This window comes from Mobula birostris, chromosome 3 (genome assembly GCF_030028105.1).
Source record: "Mobula birostris isolate sMobBir1 chromosome 3, sMobBir1.hap1, whole genome shotgun sequence".
In the NCBI taxonomy this organism is placed as follows: domain Eukaryota; kingdom Metazoa; phylum Chordata; class Chondrichthyes; order Myliobatiformes; family Myliobatidae; genus Mobula; species Mobula birostris.
In genome coordinates this window covers 40,613,574-40,640,847 of record NC_092372.1, presented here as the reverse complement: position 1 = coordinate 40,640,847, position 27,274 = coordinate 40,613,574, and the positions used below count along the sequence as shown (strand labels likewise).

Sequence of the window (27,274 nt, the reverse complement as noted above, 5' to 3'; positions counted from 1 at the left end):
GAAGGCCTCAAAATCCCCGGCTTTGCCCGCTGTTGGCGACCGAGATGGAGGTTGAATCATTCGGAAAAAGATGGCGCTCAGTACTCAGTGTCAGAGAGCTGATCAGAGCTCGAGGTTTTCAGATGACTCAGCATTGGACTGTGGTCGGGTATGGCAGGGAGAGCTTTTCTTCCTTCTCCTGTCTGCGTGAGATGTGGGACATTTGAGAGACTTTGAATTTTTACTGTGCCCATGGACTTCTTCATCAAGTTATGGTATTGTTGCACTGTTGTAACTATATGTTATAATTATGTGGTTTTGTTAGTTTTTTTCAGTCTTGCTCTGTCCTGTGTTTTGCGATATCACACCGGAGGAAATATTGTATCATTTCTTAATGCATGCATTACTAAATGACAATAAACGAGGATTGCGTGTCTTCATAATCTAAATTAGTGCTTGTGGATTCATTGACCATTCAGAAACCTAATGGTGGAGTGAAGGCAACACACATAAAAGTTGCTGGTGAACGCAGCAGGCCAGGCAGCATCTCTAGGAAGAGGTACAGTCGACGTTTCGGGCCGAGACCCTTTGTCAGGTGGAGTGAAATTTGCTTTTCCTAAGTTATTGTGTAGGATCTACAGGCTCTTGTATCTCAGAGCCAGAATCAATATTATCAGCATGTCATGAAATTTATTAAAGAGCACGTGTCCTTAATGAAGGTCCTTACGGGCTTCTTGAGGCATCCATTTGAAGGTGCCCCCTGTGGTGGGGAGGGTTGCAGTCATCTGTACAATCATCTGTAACCTCTTGCAGTCCTGTATATTAGAGCCTACATACCAGACTGTGATGCAGCAAGCCAGAATGCCCTCCACTGTACATCTATAGAAATTTACAAGAGTCTTCGTTATATCACTTAATGTCAGCAAGACCGAGGAGTTGATAGTGGATTTCAGGAAGGGGAGGTTGTGAAAACGTACACCCCAGTCCTCGTTCAAGGGTCAGCTGTGGAAAGGGGGAGGCAGTTTCAAGTTCCTGGGCATTAAGGATTTATTTTGGGCACCACACATTGATGCAATCACAATGTAGGCACACCAGAGGCTCTGCTTTCTTTGGAGTTTGAGGAATCTTCACCGCACAGGATTGCAAGAGGCTGTAGAGTGTTGTAGACTCAGCCAGCTCCAGATGGGCGCAATCCTCCCCACCCCTGCAGTGCTCTTCAAGAGCCAATGCCTCAAAAAGGCGGCACCCATCATTAAAGACCCTCACCATCCAGATTATGCCCTATTTGCATTACGGGAGCCTGAAGAACCACACTCTAAACTTCAGTCCGAGCAGACCACACCTCAGCTTGATCAAAGACTTTCCATGATGCCCAAGGTGCTTGGTCAATATAGTACTAATATTGCTCCACCTTGGTCACAAGCTAAGTAGCAATGCCATGGTATTGCTTGTGCAAGGGCTATTAAGCCTTGTAGGCAAAAGTGTCTGTAGCATGATGCTTGTTATTGGTCATATTGCACAACACTATTCCAACCACAAGCATCTGTTATGCTTATCTTCTGATTCTCTAGAAACTACTGTGGATATCAGAGGACAAGTTGGAACACACAAAAAAAAACATGTGCATAGAAAACAGTAAAGACAGGAGGCATTGCTGGTTGGGGAAGACATATAGGATAAGTGAATGAGACCTGGGATGGACTCAGTGGCGAACCTGACTGTGTCTAGAAGAAAAAAAAATGCAACCTCATTGTGTTCTGTATGAGTGTTCTGAGTGCTTATATTTGCAGTAATAAATACTTCGACAGTACCACAAGATGTGGGGAGTAAACCCATTTGGAGATAGATAATTCTCAAACTAGAGAAAATCTGCAGATGCTGGAAATCCAAGCAACCAACACACACACACACACACACACACACACACACACACACAGTGCTGGAGGAACTCAGCAGGCCAGGCAGCATCTATGGAAAAGAGATAACTGATGAAACCGGGGGCGGGGTGTGGGGGGCATGCAGGGTGGAGGGCTGGACCTCCCCAACCTGACCACAGATACTGTCTGGCCTGCTGAGTTCCTCCAGCATTTTGTGCGTTGCTTGGAGATCATTCAGGTAGAACAATGCTAGAGAGAATTGAGGTGTTCAGAGGAAGGAAGGCACACAGTGTGTTGCACTGAAACAGTTAATTCAGTCCAGTGGTCAGTGCTGGAGTCTGCTGTACACTTCTCCACTTCTACTCATTGGAAGCACTTTTTTTTCCTCTGTGCATTACACAGATTGACATAGAATAAATTGCACATCACAGATACAGACTATTTGACCAAACCACCTCCTATTGCTGTCACTGAATTATAGAATTGTATAACCAAAACAGGCCTTTCAGCCCACCTGGTTCATGCTGGCTACTATAGATACCTTTTACTAGTCCCATTTCCTGTAGCCTTGCACACCTTTGCAATTCAGATATTTGTCTAGATGCTTTTTAAATATTACGAGATTGCCTGCTCCATAACCTCTTCAGGCAGTACTTGCCAGATACTAGCTACTTTGCTGTGTGAAGGAAAATATCCCCTCAGGTTCCCTCTAAACTTTCTATTCTCATCTAATACCTGTGTTCTCAGGTTTTGGATATTTCCACCCAGGGCGAGACAAAAAGATTCCTACTATCTGTACTATGTATTCCCCTCAAAGGTTTGTATACCTCTATCAGGCTTCCCCACTGTTTCTTCTGCTCTACATAAAACAAATCTAGTTTATATAACCATATAACAATTACAGCATGGAAACAGGCCATCTCGACCCTTCTAGTCCATGCCGAACCCTTACTCTCACCTAGTCCAACCGACCTGCACTCAGCCCATAACCCTCCATTCCTTTCCTGTCCATATATCTATCCAATTTAACTTTAAATGACAACATCGAACCTGCTTCAACCACTTTTGCTGTTAGCTCGTTCCACACAATTACCACTCTGAGTATAGTAGTTCCTCTTCATGTTACCCCTAAACTTTTGCCCTTTAACTCTCAACTCATGTCCTCTTGTTTGAATCTCCCCTACTCTCAATGGAAAAACCCTATCCACGTCAACTCTATCTATCCCCCTCATAATTTTAAATATCTCTATCAAGTCCCCCCTCAACCTTCTACGCTCCAAAGAATAAAGATCCAACTTGTTCAACCTTTCTCTGTAACTTAGGAGATGAAACCCAGGTAACACTCCAGTAAATCTTTTCTGTACGCTTTCAATTTTGTTGACATCTTTCCTATAAATTGGTGACCAGAACTGTACACAATACTCCAAATTTGGCCTTACCAATGCCTTGTACAATTTCAACATTACATCCCAACTCCTATACTCAATGCTCTGATTTATAAAGGCCAGTGTATCAAAAGCTTTCTTCACCACCCTATCCACATGAGATTCCACCATCAGGGAACTATGGACCATTATTCCTAGATCCCTTTGTTCTACTGCATTCTTCAATACCCTACCATTTACCATGTATGTCCTATTTTGATTAGCCCTACCAAAATGTAGCACCTCACATTTATCAGCATTAAACTCCATCTGCATCTTTCAGCCCACTCTTCTAACTGGCCTAAATCATTCTGCAAGCTTTGAAAACCTACTTCATTATCCACAACTCCACCTATCTTAGTATCATCTGCATACTTATTAATCCAATTTACCACCCCATCATCCAGATCATTAATATATATGACAAACAACATTGGACCCAGTACAGATCCCTGAGGCACACCACTAGTCACCAGCCTCCAACCTGACAAACAGTTATCCACCACTACTCTCTGGCATCTCCCATCCAGCCACTGCTGAATCCATTTTACTACTTTAATATTAATACCTAACGATTGAACCTTCCTAACTAACCTTCCATGTGGAACCTTGTCAAAGCCCTTACTGAAGTCCATATAGACAACATCCACTGCTTTACCCTATCAACTTTCCTAGTAACCCCTTCAAAAAATTCAATAAGATTTGTCAAACATGATTTTCCACGCACAAATCCATGTTGACTGTTCCTAATCAGACCCTGTCTATCCAGATAATTATATATACCATCTCTAAGAATACCTTCCATGAATTTACCCACCACTGACGTCAAACTCACAGGCCGATAATTGCTGGTTTACTCTTAGAACCCTTTTTAAACAATGGAACAACATGAGCAATACTCCAATCCTCTGGCACCATCCCTGTTTCTAATGACATTTGAAATATTTCTGTCAGAGCCCCTGCTATTTCTACACTAATTTCCCTCAAGGTCCCAGGGAATGTCCTGTCAGAACTCGGAGACTCATCCAATTTTATATTCCTTAAAAGCGCCAATACTTCCTCTTCTTTAATCATCATAGTTTCCATAACTACCCTATCTGTTTCCCTTACCTTACACAATTCAATATCCTTCTCCTTAGTGAATACCGAAGAAAAGAAATTGTTCAAAATCTCCATCTCTTTTGGCTCCACACATAGCCGTCCACTCTGATTCTCTAAGACATTGCCTCCTCATAACTAAAATATCCCAGTCCAGACACCATCCCGGTGAATCTGCTTGACACCCTCTCTTGCCCAATCACATCCTTTCTACAAGTTAGAGACCAGAACTGCTCATAACACTCCAGGTATGGCTTATGAATATGTGTCATCATGTCTAGACATTCATCTTCTATGTCTCATGATGTCAAACATCCCATAATTAAAGTTCAAAACAGTCGCAAGTAAATTAATCAAAGTACATTATGTCCCCATATACAACCCTGAGATTCATTTTCTTGTAAGCACTCACTACCTTATTTACCCACACCATCACTTTCAGGGATCTATAGCCTTGTACTCCAAACTCTCTCTGCTAATTAACATTCCCTAGGGCTTTTCCACTTATTATGCGTTTCCTACCCTTACTTCATCTTTCAAATTGCATCATTTTATTCTTGTCAGGATTACATTTCTTTTAACCATATAACAATTACAGCACGGAAACAGACCATCTTGGCCCTTCTAGTCCGTGCCGAACACTTACTCTCACTAGTCCCACCAACCTGCACTCAGCCCATAATCCTCCATTTCTTTCCTGTCCATATATCTACCCAATTTAACTTTAAATGACAAAATTGAACCTGCCTCCACACAGCTACCACTCTTTGAGTAAAGAAGTTCCCCCTCATGTTACCCCTAAACTTTTGCCCTTTAACTCTCAACTCATGTCCTCTTGTTTGAATCTCCCCCATTCTCAATGGAAAAAACCTATCCATGTCAACTCTATCAATCACCCTCATAATTTTAAATACCTCTATCAAGTCCCCCCTTAATCTTCTACACTCTAAAGAATAAAGACCTAACTTGTTCAACCTTTCTCTGTAATTTAGGAGATGAAACCCAGGCAACATTTTAGTAAATCTCCTCTGTACTCTCTCAATTTTATTGACATCTTTCCTATAATTTGGTGACCAGAACTGTACACAATACTCCAAATTTGGCCTTACCAATGCCTTGTACAATTTCAACATTTTGTCATTGTTCTGCTCAGCTTTCCAGCTGATGGTTATCATTCTGATGCCTTAAATAATTTCCACACCTAGACCACAAATTTAAATCTTGATCAAAAATTTGACTTATCTTGGAGGACAATGAAAGGTCTTACAGTCCTAAGGTGATAGATTTCAGTACTTTGTAAATGTGATGATAGAACTGACTCGATCAAATCTAGCTGCCAAAGTTATCCCACATCTCATATCTAATTCTTCCAATGATCCATACCCCTTGGTTTTTGAATCCTCTGCTGAATTAAATTTTATTTGCTGCATGCCTTTTTAAATGATTGAATGAAAAAGATTATTTCATTTTAGATGACTGTCTTGAGCTCCTCGTTTATCTGTGCTAGCCTTTTATTTCTGTGCTCATTTCTGCATGGCACAAAGAATATTCTAAAGAAATTCCTCTCTTTGAGGTCCTGCATCTTCACCTTTTTCCTGAACTTCAAGTCAACAGCACCTGTGGCAACCCTCCTTAAAACTATAGAACTAGCGCAATTCAAAATCTGGTTGTCGGTGATAATTAAAAATTGATAGTTTAAGCCTTTTGTTCTGATTATTACACGGACAATTTGGGCAAATTTCTTTATTGTGCTCCTGACTATTAGATCCCTTTTATGTAGTACCAAAAAAAGTGAACCAAATACTGATGCCTTTGGAACCCTAAAAGTATAGCCTTCCAATTACAATACTGAAACAGTTCCTATTGCTTCACAATTTTAGTTCCAATTAGCCACATTTGCTGGGGTTAGATAGCTTTTACATTTTTTGGACTAAGTGCCCTGTTGGAACTTCTAGAAGCCCTTCCAAAATTGATTTGCCCTTATTAATCCTTCTTGTTAGCTTCTCAGAAAATTCTAACAAGTTAACAAATCCATGCTAACTGATCTTGATTAATCTGTGCCTTTTTAAATAAAGATTTAAACTGCTCTTTTGAATTCATTCAAATAATTTCCCCACCCACTAATGAAGCTAAATTGTATGTAGTTACTTGGTTTACCCCTTTTTCCCCAATTTAAACAATACCACATTAGCAGTTCTCCAATATTTTGGTATCTCCCCCATCACTAGAGAGCATTGAGAGATGAAAGGCTGTGATTTCTTCCTTTATCAACAAAATCATCTGAGCCTGACAATTATCTGCGCTCTTCACCACACTCCTTGCACATAGATGATGACATTAAGCACAAGTGTCCTTTTTACCCATTTGGCTGTTCATCAACTACAGGTTGGCATTCAATACTATCACTCCTTCAAAACAAATCAATAAGTTTCACGATCTTGGCCTCGATCCCTCCTTTTGCAATTGGATACTTGATTTCCTCACTTGCAGACCTCAGTCAGTTCAGAGTGGCAACAACATCTCTTCCGCAACCTCCACCAGCAAAACCCAGCTTTACTCACTTTACACTTATGACTGTGTGGCCAAACACAGCTCCAAAGCCATATTCAAGTTTGTTGATGATACTACTGTCGTATGCTGAATCAAAGGCGGTGCTGAATTAGCATTTAGTAGAAGTAGTGAAAACCTGGCTGAATGGTGGTGCCACAACAACAGCCTCTTACTCAATGTCAGCAAAACCAAGGAGCTGATTATTGACTTCTGGTGGAGGAAGCTGGCAGTCTGTGAGCCAGTCTTCATTGGGGTATCAGATGTGGAGAGGGTCAGCAACTTTGAATTTCTCAGTGTTGATCATTTCAGAGGTCCTAAGCTGGGCATGGCAGTGTACTTCCTTAAGAGTTTGTTAAAATTTGGCCTTAACATCTAAAACTTTGATAAACTTATAGATGTATGACAGAGAGTACATTGACTGACTGCGTCACAGCCTGGCATGGAAACACTAATGCTTGTGAACAGAATATCCCACAAAAAGTAATGGAAACATCATGGGTGAAGTCATTCCCACTGTTGAGCACATCTACATGGAGCATTGCTGCAGGAAAGCAGCACCCACCATCAGGGATCCCCCATCCACATAAGCTCTCTTCTCACTGCTGCCATCAGGAAGGCAGCAAAAGAGCCTCGGGCCTCACACCACCAGATTCAGGAACAGTTATTACTCGTCAAACATTAGGCTCTTGAACCAAAGGGGATAACTTCACTCAACTTCACTTGCCTCATCACTGAGATGTTCCCACAACCTGTTGCTGTGATGCAACCAGTTCATATTCTCCTGGTATATACCTTACATTCTTTTCTTACTTGTATTAATCTTTAAACTCTTATGTACCTGAACAATTTAAAGCAAAAGGGACTGTACATAGTAAAGATACTCTTTATGATCTTCTCATTAAACACATCTGAGATGAGGCAATGCATTGTAAGATAGTTGAATATATTGTAACTCCTATAGTTAAACGCTAACAACACGATTTGCACCCAGGTCTCGACATACTCTACAACGAAGGCCAATAGTACAGTATATTACTAAAGTTCTATATGGGAAAGGTGCATCAATAGAAATATGATACAGATATAGTAACCTTCCAAAACAGAAAGAGATATATTTCTTGATTTCCAAGTCTGACACCACAAGCAGGCATCCCATTGTTATTTCAAACAGAGACATAACAAAAACACATTTCATATCCTCTCTCCACCCCGAAAGACTTTGACCTAGAAATTTGTTTGTAGTGGAAGGGGATTATAAAACAGTAATTATGTGGCACGTTAACAGTTCTTTTGTTCATAGATCAGATGCATAAAAATTCAGTGACACTGAGGAACAAAGCTGTTGAATGGCATGTACACACTTCTCTCCATGTGCTGCACACTATGGAGCGCAGAACAGACGTCTCAGGGTAAATCCAGGAGTAGGAATAGCCATGGATGTTCGTAGCAGAGACAGGGCTGTTGCTCAAGGACCAGGGTTTGGAATACTACCCAACTTAAGAGCCCAGTCAGCGCTTCACTGCCAACTTCCTGATCTGACTCCTGAGTGGAGGAGCTGAATCCCAAGAAGGGGATAATTGGATGATTAGGACCAGAGGGATCTGGGGGAGATTGATTGGGAAGTCAAGGCTTGTTGGAGGGATTAGATTGGAGAGATGAGGCCGAGGAAGTTGGATCATTGATTTTGGGCTTTGAATAAATAAATAGCGTAAAAGAAGAATTGTAAAGTGGTGTTCATGGGCCATTCAGTATTTCTTCAGTGCTCTACCAAAGTGTCAACTTTGAACAGAGTGAGAAAGTGAACTCAAAGTTTTGACTGAAAGGCAAAGGTGTTATTCATTGACTAAAAGGTTATATTATATTTTTAGTTAAATATTACAAAATTTGTTCAGTTAGTTTAATAAAAATTGAATTAGTATATTTATTTTTATGAGTATATGGTAGTGTAGCGGTTAGCATAACACTATTACAGTATCCGAGACCTGGTTCAACTCTGCTCCTGTATGTAAGGAGTTTTACATTCTCCCTGTGATTGCATGAGTTTCCTCTGGGTGCTCTGGTTTCCTCCTACATTCCAAAGACACGTGGGTTAGGGTTCATAATTTTTGTGGGAACACTATGTTGGCGTTGAAAGCATGGTGATATTTGTGAGCTGCCCCCAGCACATCTTCAGGCCTGTGCGGTCATTGATGCAAACAATACATTTCACTCTATGTGTTGATGTAAATGTGACAAATGCAGCTAATTGTATCTTATCACAGTACCTTAAGCTAAATGTGAATACCTTAGGTGTTGCAATAAGACAAAAGTGTGCTTTTTGAGTTGAATTTAATAAAACTTAGGGGTGGTAAATTACAAACACAAGAAATCTGCAGATGCTGGAGGGAGAGGGGGAAGGGCGGAGGGGGGAGGGAGGGGGAGGCATTTTGGGCCAAGAGGGGAGGGGAGATGCCCGAATTAAAAGGTGGGGGGAGGGGAAGGAGGCTAGCTGGAAATGGTAGGTGAAGCCAGGTGAGTGGCAAAGATCAAGGGTTGGAGAAGAGGAAATTGTTTTTTTTAAATTAACATTTGAATGATTATCAGAACACTTAATCCCTACTGGTCTTGATAAGGGGTGGAGATCTGCCTTCTTGAACTGCTGAACTCATTGAGATGTGGCGTGACTCACAACGCTATTAGGGAGGGAGATGCAAGATTTTGACTCAGTGATGGTAAATGAACAGTATTATATTCCTGTTTGGTTTGGAGGGCAACTTCTAGATGGTGGTCATACAGTCAAACAAAATGAAAACAGGCCCTTTGGGCAAATGGTCAATGCCAACAAAGATTCCCATTTACGTTGGTCAACATTTACCTGCATTTGACCGATATCTCCAAAACTTTCCTCTGCATGTATCTGTTCAATACCTTTTAAGTGTTGTTCATGTACCACTTTCAGTGGCAGCTCATTTCATATACTGACCATCCTCAGAGTGCTTCTCAGGTTCCTACTAATTGCTTCTCTCTCACCTTAACCCTGTGGCCCTAGTTCTTGATTCCCCAACTCTGAGAAAAGGACTTTGCATATTGGTCCTATCTATGCCCCTCATAATGTCATACGCCTTTAAAATATCATTCCTCATTCTCCTCTGCTGAACTGAAAAAAAGTACCAAACTGCACAGTCCCTCGAGTCCTAGCAACATCCTAGTAAAACTCAGTATCTTTCCTACAGCAGGTGACCAAAACTAACAGAATATTTCAAACATGGCCTCACTAATATTTCGTACAACTCCAACACAACATCCTGTCTAATGAAAGCCAGTGTGCCAAAAGCCTTCTTCATCATCCTGTATATCAGTGAAGACACTTCAAATTCAAATTTCAAAGTGAATTATCAAAGTACGTATATGTCACCTTCAGATTAATTTTCTTGTAGGCGTTCAGAGTAGGTCAGAGAAATATAATAAAATTCACAAAAAGAACACACACAATGACTGACAAATAACTGAAGTGCAAAAGACAAACTCTGCAAATAAAAAAAATAAATACTGAGAATATGAGTTGTAGAAATCAGTTTAGATTTCAGGTGAGTGAAGTTATCCACTCTGGCTAAGAGTAGTAAAATCTGTATCTTGTGGTGTGGGACCTAAGGCTGTTGTATCTCCTTCCTGATGGCAGCAGCAAGATGAGGTCTGGGTGGTCGGGGGGGTCCTTGAACATGCAAGTAGCTTTGTGAACAGCCTGCAAAAGTTCACTGCATATTGCCAACGCCATCAACTTCAGCGCTTTCTGGGAACCACATACTTATACTTCCAATTGCCTCTGTTCCACAACACTACCATTCATTGTGAAAATCCCACCCTCATTTGTCATCCCAAAAAAAAACACTTCATATTTATCCAAATTAAACCCCACTGTCATTCCTTGGCTCATTTATCCAGCTGATCAAAATCACTCTGTACATCCTGATCACCATTTAAATGGTCAATGACATCACCTATTTTATTGTCATTCTGCAAACTTACTAGTGATGCTTTGTACATTCTTATCTAAATCTTTCATGTAGCTGACGAAAAGTAATGGGTCTTGCATTATTTTCACCATGGATGTCCAGTACCTATATACTTCCATCCCCCACCAGGAAGGTCTCAAAGCTCTCCACTTCTTTTTGGATTCCAGACCTAACCAGTTCCCCTCTACCACCACTCTGCTCTGTCTAGCGGAATTAGTCCTTACCCTTAATAATTTCTCCTTTGGCTCCTCCCATTTCCTCCAAACTAAAGGTGTAGCCATGGGCACCAGTATGAGTCCTAGCTATGCCTGCCTTTTTGTTGGCTTTGTGGAACAATCTATGTTCCAAACCTATTCTGGTATCTGTCCCCCACTTTTCCTTCGCTACATCGACGACTGCATTGGCGCTGCTTCCTGCATGCATGCTGAGCTCGTTGACTTTATTAACTTTGCCTCCAACTTTCACCCTGCCCTCAAGTTTACCTGGTCCATTTCTGACACCTCCCTCCCCTTTCTAGATCTTTCTGTCTCTATCTCTGGAGACAGCTTATCCACTGATGTCTACTATAAGCCTACTGACTCTCACAGCTATCTGGACTATTCCTCTTCCCACCCCGTCTCTTGCAAAAATGCCACCTGCTTCCCGCAATTCCTCCGTCTCCACCGCATCTGCACTCAGGATGAGGCTTTCCATTCTAGGACGAGGGAGATGTCCTCCTTTTTTAAAGAAAGGGGCTTTCCTTCCTCCACCATCAACTCTGCTGTCAAACGCATCTCCCCCATTTCACGCACATCTGCTCTCACTCCATCCTCCCGCCACCCCACTAGGTATAGGGTTCCCCTTGTCCTCACCTACCACCCCACCAGCCTCCAGATCCAACATATTATTCTCCGTAACTTCCACCACCTCCAATGGGATCCCACCACTAAGCACATCTTTCCCACCCCCACCTCTGCTTTCCGCAGGGATTGATCCCTGCGCGACTCCCTTGTCCATTCGTCCCCACCCATCCCTCCCCACTGATCTCCCTCCTGGCACTTATCCTTGCAAGTGGAACAAGTGCTACACATGCCCTTACACGTCCTCCCTTACCACCATTCAGGGCCCCAGACAGTCCTTCCAGGTGAGGCGACACTTCACCTGAGAGTCGGCTGGGTCGATATACTGCTTCCGGTGCTCCCGATGTGGCCTTCTATATATTGGCGAGACCCAGCACAGACTGGGAGATCATTTCGCTGAACACCTACGCTCTGTCCGCCAGAGAAAGCAGGATTTCCCAGTGGCCACACATTTTAATTCTACATCCCATTCCCATTCTGATATGTCTATCCACGGCCTCCTCTACTGTAAAGATGAAGCCACACTCAGGTTGGAGGAACAACACCTTATATTCTGTGAGTAGCCTCCAACCTGATGGCATGAACATTGACTTCTCTAACTTCCGCTAATGCCCCATCTCACCCTTGTACCCCATCCGTTATTTATATACACACGTTCTTTTTCTCTCTCTTCTTTTTCTCCCTCTGTCCCTCCCACTACACCCCTTGCCCATCCTCTGGGATTTTCCCCCCTCCCCCTTTTCTTTCTCCCTAGGCCTCCCGTCCCATGATCCTCTCATATCCCTTTTGCCAATCAACTGTCCAGCTCTTGGCTCCATCCCTCCCCCTCCTGTCTTCTTCTATCATTTTGGATCTCCCCCTCCCCCCCCCACTTTCAAGTCTCTTACTAGCTCTTCTTTCAGTTAGTCCTGACAAAGGGTCTCGGCCCGAAACGTAGACTGTACCTCTTCCTAGAGATGCTGCCTGCCCTGCTGCGTTCACCAGCAACTTTGATGTGGGCCTTACACTGACACCTTGGATCACCAAGAATCACCGGCAGTTAGTGATCTCATGCTTTTACTGTCCCTGTCTAGAAGGTAGAGGTTGTGGCAACAAGTATTCTCTGCTAGTCATTAATCGTGCCTATAGAGAAAAGCTAGAGGCACATTTGAAAATAGATGATTTATCATGCAAACAAATTTAACATTTCAATTAATTAATGGTAATACAGACTTTCTCTAGTTATATTATTGAACAAATAATAGCTATAATGTTGAAATGGTCTTCCTCTACAAAGTAAGATACTGTACTGAAAATTGTCAGAGATAGAAATTGCTGGAAGTTTTTAATCAGCTTAATGTCTTCTATGGCTAATGTCACTTTATAAATGGTCATTGACGTGAAATGTTAATCCTTTTCCTCTAATGTCATTTAGGAAATTCACTGGAAACATTTGAGCTAATTTCTCCTTTGAGGTGGAGAAAATGCTTCTAAAAATAAATAATCTGATGGCTATCTTTTGCACTTTTCTTCATTAACAAAAATTATGGGTCAGACTTTTCTTTTACAGCAATTGCTTTGTCACTGAGTGGAAATTTTTTTAAAAAAAAGGACCTTTTCAGAGCACAGCAAAAGTTTGTTGAAAATTGTGGCTGTGAAGCTATCTGTAGACAAGGCAGAATAAATGTTCATGTGGACTTTTGGGAATTTCATTCTCATGTATTCGATGATATCCCTCAATTTCATGACATGCCAAGCTGGGATTTACCACATGGAAAATGCTGGAGGAAATCAGCAGGCTAGGCAGCATCTATGGAAAAGAGTGAATAGTCAACATTTCAGACCAAGACCCTTCATTAGGACTGGCAAAAAAGATGAAGTCACAGTAAGAAGTGGGGGGGGGGGGGGAAGGGAAGTTGATTGGTGAAAGAGATACAGGGCTGCAGAAGGGGAAATCAGAGAGAAGAGGATAGAAGGCCATGGAAGAAAGGAAAGGGGGAGCAGCACCAGAGGGAGATGGCGGGCAGGTAAGGAGATAAGGTGAGGGGGAAATGTGAATGGGAATGGTCAAGCGAAGGTCTCATGACTGGAAGTTTGAGAAACCAATGCTCCCGCCATCAGGTTGGAGGCTACTCAGACAGAAAATAATGTGTTGCTCCTCCAACTTGAGCGTGGCCTCATCAAGGAAGTAGAGAAGGCCATGGCCTGCCGTGTCAGAATGGGAAGTAGAATTAAAATGGGTGGCCACTGGAGATCCCGTTTTTTCTGGCTGACGGAGCGTAGGTGCTCGGCAAAGTGGTCTCTCAATCTACGTCGGCTCTCACCGATATAAAGCAGGCCACACTGGGAGCACCGCATACAGAAGATGACCCAACAGACTCTTAGGTGAAGTGTCACCTTACCTGGAAAGACTGTTTGAGGCTCTGAATGGTAGTGAGGGAGGTGATGTAGCGGCAGGTGTAGCACTTGTTCTGCTTGCAAGGATAAGTGCCAGAAGGGAAACCAGTGGGGAGGGATGAAGGGACAAGGGAGTCGTGTAGGGAGTGATTTCCGCACAAAGCAGAAAGTTGGGAGGGGGGGGGTCGGAAATGCACCAGGTAAATTTGAGGGCAGGATATAGCCTAGGAAAAGTGGGGGCGGACATCAGTGTAGGCTTGGAACATAGACTGTTCCATGAACCCGACAAAAAGGCTGGGACCCATGTGAGTGCTCATGGCTACACCTTTTGTTTGAAGGAAGTGGGAGGAGTCAGAGAAATTATTGAGTGAGGACCAGTTCTGCCAGAGAGAGGAGAGCGGCGGTGGAGGGAACTGGTTGGGTCTGTCCAAGTCACAGGGTAGGAAACGATCCATCTCCAATGGGATCCCACCACCAAGCACATCTTTCCCTCCCCCTACTTTCTGCTTTCCGCAGCGATTGCTCCCTATGCAACTCCCATTGTCCCTCCCCACTGATTTCTGTCCTGGCACTTATCCTTGCAAGCAGAACAAATGCTACACCTGCCTCTACACCTCCTCCCTCACTACCATTCAGGGCCCCAAGCAGTCCTTCCAGGTGAGGTGGCACTTCACCTGTGAGCCTGTTGGGGTCACCTACTATATCTGGTGCTCCCGGTGTGGCCTCCAGTATATCCAGCTCTGTACTTCACCCCTCGCTTTCTCCTTGTTTCAACCATCACCTCTACCTTGTATTTCTTCCTCCCCTCCACCCACAACCTTACTCTGTCTTCTGATCTTTTTTCTCCAGTCCTGATGAAGGGTCTTGGCCCGAAATGTCGACTGTACTCTTTTCCATAGATGCTGCCTGGCCTGCTGACTTACTCCAGCATTTTGTGTGTAATGCTTGGATTTCCAGCAACTGCAGATTTTCTCTTGTTGTGATAGGATGTACCACATCAGAGCTAGAATCCCAGAGCTACTGATCTACGCATGCTTACTGACATGCTTCTAATACTGAATGCCTGGAGGCTAAAACGCAGCATCTGCAGTACAGATCAACTGTACCTGATCATTATTCCGAAAGAGAAATTCAGACTAATCCTCTGGTGAAATGGCATCATATTAATGCAAGCACATGGCTAAACATGTCAAGGTGTGCACATGACCAAGCATTGGTGGAGTACGTGCAAGAAGTTAGCCCTGGCCTGGAGTATTGTGAGCAGTTTTGGACCCCTTACCTCAGAAAGAATATGCTTACATTGGAGAGGATCCAGAGGAGTTCACTAAAATGATCCCGGGAATGAAAGAGTTAATGTATGAGGAGCACTTGATGGCTCTGGGCCTGTACTTGCTGGAGTTTAGAAGAACAAGGGGGGATTTCATTGAAAACTATCAAGTATTAAGTCTAGAAAGAGTGGATTTGTAGAGGATGTTTCCTATAGTTGAGTCTAGGACTAGAAAGCACAGCATCAGAGTAGAATGATGTCCATTGACAACAGAGATGAGGAGGAATTTCTTTAGCCAGAGGGTAGTGAATCTGTGGAATTCATTACCACAGGTGGCTGTGGAGGCCAAGTCATTGGTTGTATTGATTGGTTCGTGATGAGTAAGGGCAAAAGTACAGGGAGAAAGCGGGAGAATAGAGCTGAGAGGGACAATAAATCAGCCATGGTGGAATGGATGGCAGAGCTGAGTCGATGGGTCAATGGTCTAATTCTGCTCCTATATCTTGTGGTCTTACAGTCTAAATTATGTGTATTTCTGTCTTTAACACGTTGAAAACCATTGGGGAGGCTCATATCCCTGCGCTCCCTTCCCTCTGGGAACGCCACATCAGCTTTAATAAAACTTTGAAATGCAAGAAGTTGTTTCGGTTCAAGTGCAACATAATAAAAGAAAAATCATATATCCTCTGATGGTAATCACAAACTTACAAAAAATATAGATTTTTTTGTAATCAGCATTCATATTTATGATTCTTACCTATCTTTCATCATGTCAGCATATAACCTGGCCTTTGGTTGCTGCACAATGGAAAGTGTTCCCTTTCGAGTTTCGGTAAGATGGCATTGAGAATGATCGCACGGCCACTCCAGATCAAACCAAAGGTGTAATTATTCATCCTGTATGACTTTATTTACAATTGCAAGGCATTGCTGAATATTCTGAACATCAAATACTGCAATTCTACCCCATTAGCCAGTTGCTTGATAGACAAGGAGCTGGACTTGGTGTGGACCGTGTTGCTGTCTGCCACAGGAAGGTGCGGGAGTCAGTGTGCCGAGGTGATACATGGTGTAACAAACCGAGCGAGTGATTGCTCTGGACATTTTTCTTGTGGTTGCAGGACCGCCGCGAGTCTGATTCACTGGCTCATTGGGCCGGCGGCAGGGGAGCCGCATGGTCTCAGCACACCAGGTCCTCAAGCCACAGGCTTGCCTGTTGGAGCTGCCCGGGCAAGAGTCACTGGAGGCAGTGTGGGAGAGAGCAGAGGTGTGGTGGGCACGCTTGAGTCCATGCTGGGTTGGGTCTGGGGCTGCCCCTCAGGCATTCATTCAATGGAAGAAGCTGGATGGCATTCATCCGTGGCTGCACTGGAGTGTGATGATCTGGCTGCTGTAGGCTTGTTCTTGCTGACAACAGCCATGTATCATCAATCTACAGAACATGCCACTCAGGATGTTGGACTATCATATTTTTTTATGTGACTGTATGTTTACTGCTATCTTATACGTGCCTTGTGCTGTGTGTGACTGCTGGTACAGTGTTTTGCACCTTGGCCCTGGAGGGATGTTGTTTTGGCTGAGTTCATGGGTATTTATGTACGGTTGAATGGCAATTGAACTTGAATTTGTATTATTCTGAAGTCATATCTGCCTCTTAGATGGGTTTTAAACGATCATAAAGCAACTAATTTGAAGAGGCAAAGAGGAACTTTATCCAGTGCGCAGGTCAATATTTATTCCTGAACTAATACCATCAGCATTATTAAACAGCAGATTATCTGGTCACATCACATTGATATTTGCGGCATATTACTGCATTCAAATAATTTCTATATTACAATCACAACTAAGATTTATGCAACACCCTTAACAGTAAAGTATTCCAAGGGATGCCACAGAAATAAGCCATATGAGGAGATAACAGAAGAGGCAAATTTTAAGTAGCAACTTAAAGACTGGGATGTGTAGATGAGGAGGCATTTTAGGAAGGGATTTCACTGACAGGGTCTAGGCAACTGAGGAAATGAGAAGCAGCAGTGGAGTGATTGAAAATACGGACGAGCAGCAGGACAATTTTGTAGAAGCACAAGGCTGTGGCGCTAGAGGAAATGGGGTGAAAGGAAGAGGTTTGTGTGATGGAGAGAGATAATGTCTGAGGTTTAGGTCAGGTCAGTGTCAAGTTTGCAAACAATTTGATTTGTCTCTGATAGTGGGCAGTGAAGGGGAAGATGTTATTGGCCTGGAAGTGTCATTTGTAGTTCATATGAAAGAATTGCTATTCCTAATTTTAGATGCTGACACTTACAGTGCAAATGACAGTTTTAGAGTTCTTAGTTGGAAAGCATTTTGAGACATCTTCAGTTAGTGAAAGGCATGCCTTCTTTCTTTCAGCCATAAACGATCTGCTGGAGGAACTCAATGGGAATGAGCAGCATCTGCGGGAAGAATGGAATTGTTGTTGTTACAGGTTGAAACCCTGCAATAGGACCTGGAACATCAACAAATAAAGGGATAAAGGGGAGAACATTTGCTTGGATGCAAAAGATGTGGGCAAGATCCTTAATGAATACCTTACTTCATTATTTACCAATGAGGAGGACGTGGAGGATAGGGAGATCAGTGCTGAGCATTTTGAGGAAAAGAGGAAGTAGTATTGGGTCATTGAAAGAGCATGAAAATGGACTAGTCTCCAGGGCCTGGTTGAATATACCACAGGTTATTAAGAGAGGAAGGAGAGGTGCTTGCTGGGCCCTTGACCAACATCTTTGTGTCGTCTCTCAACGCAGGTGAGGTCCTGGAAGACTGGTGAATAGGTCATGTTGCTCTATTATTGAAAAGGGAACAAGGAACAATCCTGGAAAATACAGACCAGTGAGTCTCACATCAGTGGTAGGGAAGATATTGGAGGAATTCTTAGGGATAGGATTTATGAATATTTGGTAAACCATAGCCTAACGAAGAAAAGCCAGAATGGCTTTATGTGGGGCAAGTCGTGTCTTACTAACTTAGTGGAGTTTGTTGATGATGTAATGAACTTGATTGTTGAAGGTAGAGCTGTAGTTGTTGTCTTCTGGATGAACCTTACTTGAGGGACCTTGTCAAACACCTTAAAGGTTCCTCATGGAAGGCTCATCCGGAAGATTAAGATGCATGGGATCGATTGCGAATTAGCCATTTGGACTCAGAACTGGCTTAGCTATAGAAGGTTGAAGGGACTTATTCTAGCTGCAGGTCTGTGATTAATGATGTTTTGCAGGGATTTGTACTGGGACCTCTGTTTGTGAATTATATAAATAACCAAATAATATAGATGAGTGGATTGGTAAGTTTGCAGATGATTCCAAAGATTGGTGGTGCTGTGAATAATGTAGAAGACTGCAAAGAATACAACAGGATGTAGATCAGTAGCAGATATGAGCAGAGAAATGGCAGACAGAGTTTAATTCAGGCAAGTGTGAAGTGTTGAACTTCACATGTGGGTCAAGTGCAAAGAAACAGTACACTGTTAAGACCAAGATGCTTAAAAAGTGTTGATGAGCCAATAGGCTGGTCCTGGACTTATTTCCATCTGGCATAGTTTGCATATTGTTGTTTGATTGTTTGTGTTTTTTGTATTGCTATATTTATGCTCTATTCTTGGTTGGTGCAGCTGTAACAAAACCCAATTTCCCTCGGGATCAATAAAGTATATCTATCTATCTATGAGCAGAGGGATCTTTGAGTCCAAGATCATAGCTCCTGGAATGTGGCTACATGGGTTGATGGGATGATTGAGAAGGCATATCGCATGTTTGCCTATATTAGTCAAGGCAATGAATTCAAAAGTCAGGAAATTATGTTCCAACTTTATAAAGTTCTAGTTAGGCTACACATTGAGTATTGCGTACAGTTTTGGTTGATCCATTATAAGAAGTGTGTTAAGGCTTTGGAGGGGGTGCAAAAGAGGCTCACCAGGATGTTTTCTGGATTAGCGGGCATGTGCTATAACAAGAGGTTAGACAAACTTGAGTTGTTTTCTCTGGAGTGATGGAAGCTGCGGGGAGATCTGATAGAGATTTTATTATAAAAAGCATGGATAGAGTGGATAGACAATGTCTTTTTCAAAGGGTTTAAGTGTCTAATACCAGAGGACTTGCATTTAAGGTAAGGTAGCATAATTTAAAAAGAGATGCAGAGGGTTCAAGTTTTTTTTAAAAAAGACAGAGAATGGAAGGTGCCTAGGATGCATTGCCTGGGGTGGTGGTAGAGACATTAGAACCTTTTAAGAGATGCTTTGATATGCAAATGAATGTAAGGAAAATGGAAGTACACGGGCACTGTGTAGGCCGAAGAGATTAGTTTAGTTAGCCATTTGATTGATTCGGCACAATGTTGTGGGCCAAAGGGCCAGTTCCTCTGATGTATGTTCTACGTTCTTACACCACACCTCTGACAGGTGTTACTCCAGAAGATTGTTGCCCATATTCAGCCTCTGCAGGTCTTTTGCGTCTCTTTTCTTTATTTATATGTAAAGTTATCTTAAAATGCTTCTTTAAACTTAAGTCCCTCTCATTACATATTTTTCATGAAACTTCCTTATGCTCTATTAGAGAAGAGCATTTCACTGCAAATTCAAGGTTAATGTTATTAATTGCTTTATCAGTGAGGACATGACATCATAGAAGTGTGGCAACGGAGATGGATTTCTATCGAGGAAAGACGTTATGCCTTCATCAGAAATCCCATTGAGCAAAACAGTTCACACTTGAAGAATTTACTCCTACATGTCTGGTTCACTGCCAGTTAACACTGGGAGGGATGAAGTCATTGTACCACAACTATAATAATTAAATTTTAATGATTAGTCTACAGAGAAAAGAAAATGATGACCAAAAGACTTCAAAAAACTTTGGTTCTAGCAATATAGTATACATTAAAAACGAAATCAGAATTTGTTTTATAGTACTGCTATAATTCACAGTATTCTTGATTAAACATTTTTTTTCTCTGCTGTAGAAATAGCAAACAGTAAGTCTTTCGCTTGAATCCCTCCCCCAGAGTTGCTCACTTTTTGTAAAACAGGCTGCATTCATCTACATTCATGATGGCTGGCCAAGAGTGACAAAGGAAACTTTATCTTAACCGAGAGGGAACAGGATACAAAACTGATAAATGAGTATGTACATTTACAGAAGTTTGTATGGTTGACAATGTATGCGGGTGCTTGGGAATGTCAGCACAAAAAAAATCATTGTTTCCTTGATTGGTGGAATAAACATTAAGAGCTATAAATGCACATATATTTCACTTTGCTGGTGCTCATCTTCAATATACTTGTAAACTTCTAGCAGAGTTTTCTGCAATAAAGTAATGACACTGGATTTTGCTTGATTTGTCATTTTTGGAAAGAAATGTGACAATTTGTTTGGAGGTGCACAGAAACAACAAATGTTATGATGTAGAATGTGTACAGAACCTTAGAAGAGTTAGAGAATCTCAGTAGTAAGACAGCTGTGAAAGAAGAGGAAGATTAAAGGTAAAGAAAACACTTAGAAAAATGAAGCAAGAGGTACAAAAGCCTGAATTTTCATGACTCTAGGTTCAAGAATGGCAACTTCCTTCAACCGTCTGGTTCTTGAAACAATCTGCAAAACACTAATCACTACCTCAGTATAGCAACACAATATCCACTTTGTGTTACAATAGATGTTATTGTTTTCATTCTAATTCCATTCTTATATGATGTATGTTTTCCTCGTGCATGCTGTGTATTTTATGCTATGTGCCTGAGATGCTGCTACAATTATTTTTTCTCCATTGCACCTGTGCATACATGCTCAAGTTAAAAGTCAAGTTTATTTTCATTCAATTATATATATCTGTATGGGGACAGGCCTGGACGTCCTGCTCACTTAAGAAAGGTGGAACTTCTTTCATAGCCTCTCCTTTTCAGGTGTATTGAACGCCGCAGGACCAACGGTTTGGCTTGCCATGCAGGAGTTCACTCGCATATGGCCTTTCCTACACTACTGTGCCCATAGCAACACCTTCACCTGGTGTCCCTGTTCATACTGAGTTTGCCATGTCACGGTGCGACCCAGTGTCCAGCAATATAACTGGGCAGGCAGGTTGGCAGCCAAGAAGGACTAATCCAATTCCAAACCTAGGTAGATGGGACTCGTTAGCCTTGCCAGTCAGTCTGTCTGGAGAAGGAAAACTCTGATACTCAACCTACAGCCTTGCGGTCGCCACAGTCATCGCAGCTTGCTGTGCCATTGTGGAACGTCCCTCTGCCTAAAGAGTGGAATCAGTCCGTGCACACCAATCCTCTCTATAAACCTACGCGGTGCAGGCAGGAAGAAAAGTCCTACTTCCCTCCTGATCTTCACAAGTGAAGAACTAGCCATCACATACATGTATACAGTTAATTGAAACATTGTTCCTCTGGGCCCAAGGTGCAAAGCACAGTACATATAGTCACACACATCACACATTGCATAGTCAGATCACATACTTCCTGTCAGATTGCCAGCAGGTGGTAAGAGTGGGTTCCCTCACCTCTGCCCCTCTGACTCTCACAAGTGTCCCTTAGGGCTGTGTCCTAATCCCCCTCCTTTACTCTGTATGCTCATGACTGTGTCGCCACCCACAGCTCCAAACTGCTAATTAAATTTGCTGACAATACTACACTGATTGGCCTAATCTCAAATAATAACGAGGCACCCTATAGAGAAGAAGGCATCACCCTGACACAGTGGTGTCAAGAAAACAATCTCTCCCTCAACGTTACAAAAACAAAGAGCTGATTGTGAACTACAGGAGGAATGGAGACAGTCTAACCCCTATTTGCATTAATAGATCTGGGGTGGAGAGGGTGAACAGCTTTAAGTTCTCGGCATACACATCACCAAGACTTTCACATGGTCTGTACATACCAGCTGTGTGGTGAAAAAGGCACAACAGTACCTCTTTCACTTCAGACAGTTGAAGTTTGGTATGGGCCTCCAAGTCCTAAGAACTTTCTACAGGGACACAATTGAGAGCATCCTGACTGGTTGCATCACTGCCTAGTATGGGAACTGTACTTCCCTCAATCGCAGGACTCTGTAGAGAGTGGTGCGGACGGCCCAGCGCATCTGTAGGTGTGAATCTCCCACTATTCAAGACATTTACAAAGACAGATGTGTAGAGAGTGAGTAGCTTCAAATTCCTGGGTGTCAAGATATCTGAGGATCTAACCTGGCCGCAACATATCGATGTAGTTATAAAGAAAGCAAGACACTGGCTATACTTTATTAGGAGTTTGAAGAGATTTAGCTTGTCAACAAATACACTCAAAAACTTCTATAGTTGCACCGTGGAGAGCATTCTGACAGGCTGCATCACTGTCTGGTATGGAGGGGCTACTGCACAGGACTGAAAGAAGCTGCAGAAAGTTGTAAATCTAGTCAGCTCCATCTTGGACACTAGCCTACAAAGTACCCAGGTCATTGTTAGGGAGCGGTGTCTCAGAAAGGCAGCGTCTATTATTAAGGACCTCCAGCACTCTGGGCATGCCCTTTTCTCATTGTTACCATCAGGGAGGAGGTACAGAAGCATGAAGGCACACGCTCAGTGATTCAGGAACAGCTTCTTCCCCTCTGTCATCCGATTCCTAAATGGACACCAACTCACTTTTTTAAAAAATATACAGTATTTCTGTTTTTGCACTTTTTTTGATCTATTCAATACACATAATTGATTTACTTATTTATTGTTTTATTTTATTATTATTTTTCTCTCTCTCTGCTAGATTATGTATAGTATTATGTATATGTATATGATAATGTATAGCTGCTGCTAAGTTAACAAATTTCACATCTCATGCCGGTAATAATAAACTGGATTCTGAAAAGGACCCAAAGGATCATTGGGGACCCAAGTCACCCCAGCTAGAAACTGTTCCAGCTGCTACCATCCAGGAAACGGTACCACAGCATAACAGCCAGGACCAACTGGCTCCAGGACTGTTTCTTCCACCAGGCCATCAGACTGATTAATTCATGCTGACACAACTGTATTTCTATGTTATATATTGTTGTACATACTATTTATTATAAATTGCACATTTAGACAGATGTAACGTAAATATTTTTACTTCTCATGTATATGAAGGATGCAAGTAATAAAGTCAATTTAATTATGATCCAGGCATATATAGTCACAAAATAAATTTTAGCACGTCGCTTTATGTCAACCTGGCCTGAAGTGTGAGATGCATATTTACTTAAGGCACATTCAAGGGTCAAGATACATTATCAAAGTATATATGCAGTATACAACTCTGAGATTCACCTTTGCCAGACATCCACAAAACAAAGAACTATGCTGAAGGGTTTCAGCCTGAAACATTGACTATACTCTTTTCCTAGATGCTGCCTGGCCTGCTGAGTTCCTCCAGCATTTTGTGTGTGTTGCTCAGATTTTCAGCATCTGTAGATTTTCTCTTGTTTATGTTATAATGTTTCTAGCACTGTCTTACATATACAGTGTATATGCCAATAACCTCAATTTTGATTAGAAGTCTCTGATCCTATAAATTACTGGTGATAATCTATCTGGCCCAATCAATGTGATAATTGACCAGATCCCTAATAGAATTCAGCTCCTTATCCATGGCTAGAGAGTCTCTGTTTGCACGAGTAAATCAGGTTGAGAACCTGGTTGCGGGATCCTGATTGAAATTTGTGTGCAGATCAAACTCCACCCAGCCAGGGCTTGAGAGGCGTCACCTGCAACTCCTAAAGAGGTAGCTGAAGGCTGCTTAAGAAAAGGGCAGGGAAACTTTTTAACGTCTGCAGGCCAGAGTTCACTCACTTAGGAGCTGGCTGTGGTCTGGAATACCTGATGGAGAGCTACCACCCTAAACTCAACAATTCAGTTCAAAAGAGACCAGAATTTCATTGGGGCTTCAGAGAGGATAAACTGTAGGAATATGGAGACTGTTAGAGGGAAGGATAGATTGGGACATAATCTGATGTACAGATAGCATAATGATGTAGCATCTCATTAATAAAGGGGTTAAATAAATGAATAAAGTTATACACTTCTGCAATCTCCTGATTGGGACCCCCTTTGTAAATTGTGGGGATTCTAATCCTAGTTGTAAAAATCTCAGAATCCCAGCCTGCTGCTAGACTTCATGTGTAGTCTAGTGAGGAGTGACAGCTGTCACTGTTATTTATGGACACTGGGAAGGGGCTTCATCTTTCTGAGCACCACAGATCCCTAGGTATGTCCGTAAAACTGTCCGTGTTTGTGGGTCATGGCACATTCAGAAATCTGATGGTTGAGAGGAAGAAGCCATTTCTAAAACATTGAGTGGGTGTCTTCAGGCTTCTGTATCTCATCTCTGATAATAGTAATGAGAAGATGGTATGCCCTGGATGGTGGGAGTCCTTAATGATGATTGTCACCTATTTGAGACATTGCCTGTCAAAGATGTCCTCGATGGTGGGGAGGCTATTGACCATCATGGACTGGCTGAGATTACAACCCTCTCTTGCTTTTTCCGATCCTGAGCATTGAAGCCTTCATACCAGGTCGGTCAGAATGCTCTCCACAGTACATTGTAGAAATTTGCTAGTGATCAACCATATCTCTTCAAACTCGTAATGAAATATAACTGCTGGCATGCCTTCTTCATAATTGCATCAATATGTTGGGCCCAGGATAGACCTTCAGAGATGTTGACACCCAGGAACTTGAAGCTGCTCACCCTTTCCACTGCTGACCCCTCGATGAGACCTACTGCGTGTTCCCCCGATTACCCCTTCCTCAAGTCTACAATCAATTCCTTGGTCTTACTGAGGTTGAGTGTAAGGTGTTGTTGTGACACCAATGAGCTGATCCCACTCCTCGTATGCCTCCTCATAATCTCAGAATGTGATCATTTACCTGTGGGCAATTCCATCAAGATTTATATCTCCCATTTATAAATACCTTCAATCTGTTCACAGATTCCATGACTCAGTTGAAGGCATCCTGAAAGCGCTTTTAGACAAGGAGGCAGTGTGCATCTTCCTAAAGCAAAGGTTCACCTAGATTGATACGGAATTGAAAGCTAAGTTTTCTTCTCTTGGGGACATCAGTTAACATGGAGGACTTTCATTGCAATCCACATTACTTGCGGTAATACTTATTAATTCTTCTGTAACTTTTAACCTTCAAGTTCTATAAACTGAACTGAAATTCTCAAACTGAGTTTGTTAGGCTCAAAATCACATTCACTGAATCATTAGTTTAAACAAACGGATTATCTAGTAACTTAACTACGGCACTCCCCATAAACTCAACTTCGTAACAAATATTGCAAACAACATGTAGCCTGAGGGTAAACAATTGACTGAAACGTCTAGTAACACGCCTTTGTGAAACATGAACAAACATGACTTTAGGCTATAAACCAGCGGCTCTGCCTATACTGGGTGCCTCCTATTAATTCAGGTTCAATTAACAGATGTAAAAGGATTGCTCATTGGCAAATGTGCAGGATTAGGTTGCAGAATATGACTTTAAACAAGTGGTGCACATATTGTTTAGAGCATTTAAAACAATATATAATTCGATGTTCAAAGCTCAAAGCAAAAAAAACTTTACAGAAATAGCAGAAGGCGTAGCTTTACAACCTTTGTTTTAAATCCATGTACTAAATTGACCTTGAAAGTTATCAGTGAAAGTTTCTAAGTAAAACTTGTTTCCATTTTAGAGCTCCTGTTACCATTTCACTCCAAGTGAAATCTCAGTTTAAACGTTGCTGAGACTTTTGCCACCAGTTTTTAGGACAACAATCTTTTGCTAGATCTTTTACTTTTGGGATACCTACAAGATAGCGTCTAACTAGCGTCCAGCGTCTAAAGTTCACTTGAATTCAGTTAAAGATGCATTAAAACACAAATAAGGGTTGTTTTTTGGAAGAGAAAAGGCTACTTGCTTTTGTCAATACTGCTGGAGTAGGAGAGCAGACAATGAAACTGGCTCAGCGCATTACAGATGCATGCAAACAATTTAAAAATGTGGAACGATTAAACATACAGATAAACAAAATTACACAAAAGCAGAAGTTTGAAGCTAACATTATACCAGGCACAGCTCTGATCTATTATTATACTTAAAACAGGATTGATTCTTTCTCAAATACTTTCAGAATTCAGAGCTCTGAATAAAATTGAAGTACTTTATTAACCTTATAATATTCCTACCTTGCACAAGGAGTAAGAAACAAACAATTTCTCGTATGTTGAGATCCATTGCTGGCCGTGAACTCAGTCAACTTCAAATTCTTTCAACTTTCGGCACCAAAGATCTGAGATGATTACTGTACTTGCACACTTTCTGGCTGCTGTTTGCAGCTATACTGACACTCTCGCTGCCTGTTCACCTCAATCAGATACAGTCCTGAATGTCAATGCTTATTACTTTACCATGTATCTACTTTCTGAGTCAGAGCCGCACCTTCCAAGAAGAATTGAGACACTATACACATTCTTCTATCCATTAAATGACTGAACTCCCGACTGTTAACTAACTCCTCCCACCGGAATTTATTAACTCTGTCCAGACTGTAACACTGTCTCCTAGCACAAATATAACCTATTTGTCCTTTGTTAATGACTCAGCACGACTTGCTTCCGTTCTGCAGTTGTGTATTCTGAGGTAGCTAATGAAGCAGTCGTGGGAACTGATGGGGTAGGAGTTGGCAAACAGAGTAAGGAATGTGGGCAGCTTTTGATGTCATGCATTCATTGCACTGATTATGCAAGACTTTGTGTGCTTCTGACGACCTTAGGTAGCCCTTATTACTCGCCCAACATTTTCTCTTCCATTTTGAGCAGTCTTAGAGGCAGAGCCGTAC

The 27,274-nt window shown here is 42.1% G+C and overlaps 1 protein-coding gene across 3 annotated transcripts in view; it reads right to left on the bottom strand.

The window, feature by feature from the left end:
- The window catches only part of LOC140194983 (integrin alpha-2-like), a 177,920-nt gene extending 150,884 nt beyond the window's left edge, over positions 1-27,036 (bottom strand). For 2 of the 3 annotated variants that reach the window (XM_072252498.1, XM_072252497.1), the window contains exon 1: positions 26,622-27,036. In XM_072252498.1, the coding sequence (XP_072108599.1) occupies positions 26,622-26,670 (49 nt within the window). In that variant the 5' untranslated portion in view covers positions 26,671-27,036. The remainder of the gene's footprint in view (positions 1-26,621) is intronic. The other variant, XM_072252496.1, reaches the window with a different exon arrangement.
- Between the last annotated feature and the right edge of the window lie 238 nt (positions 27,037-27,274).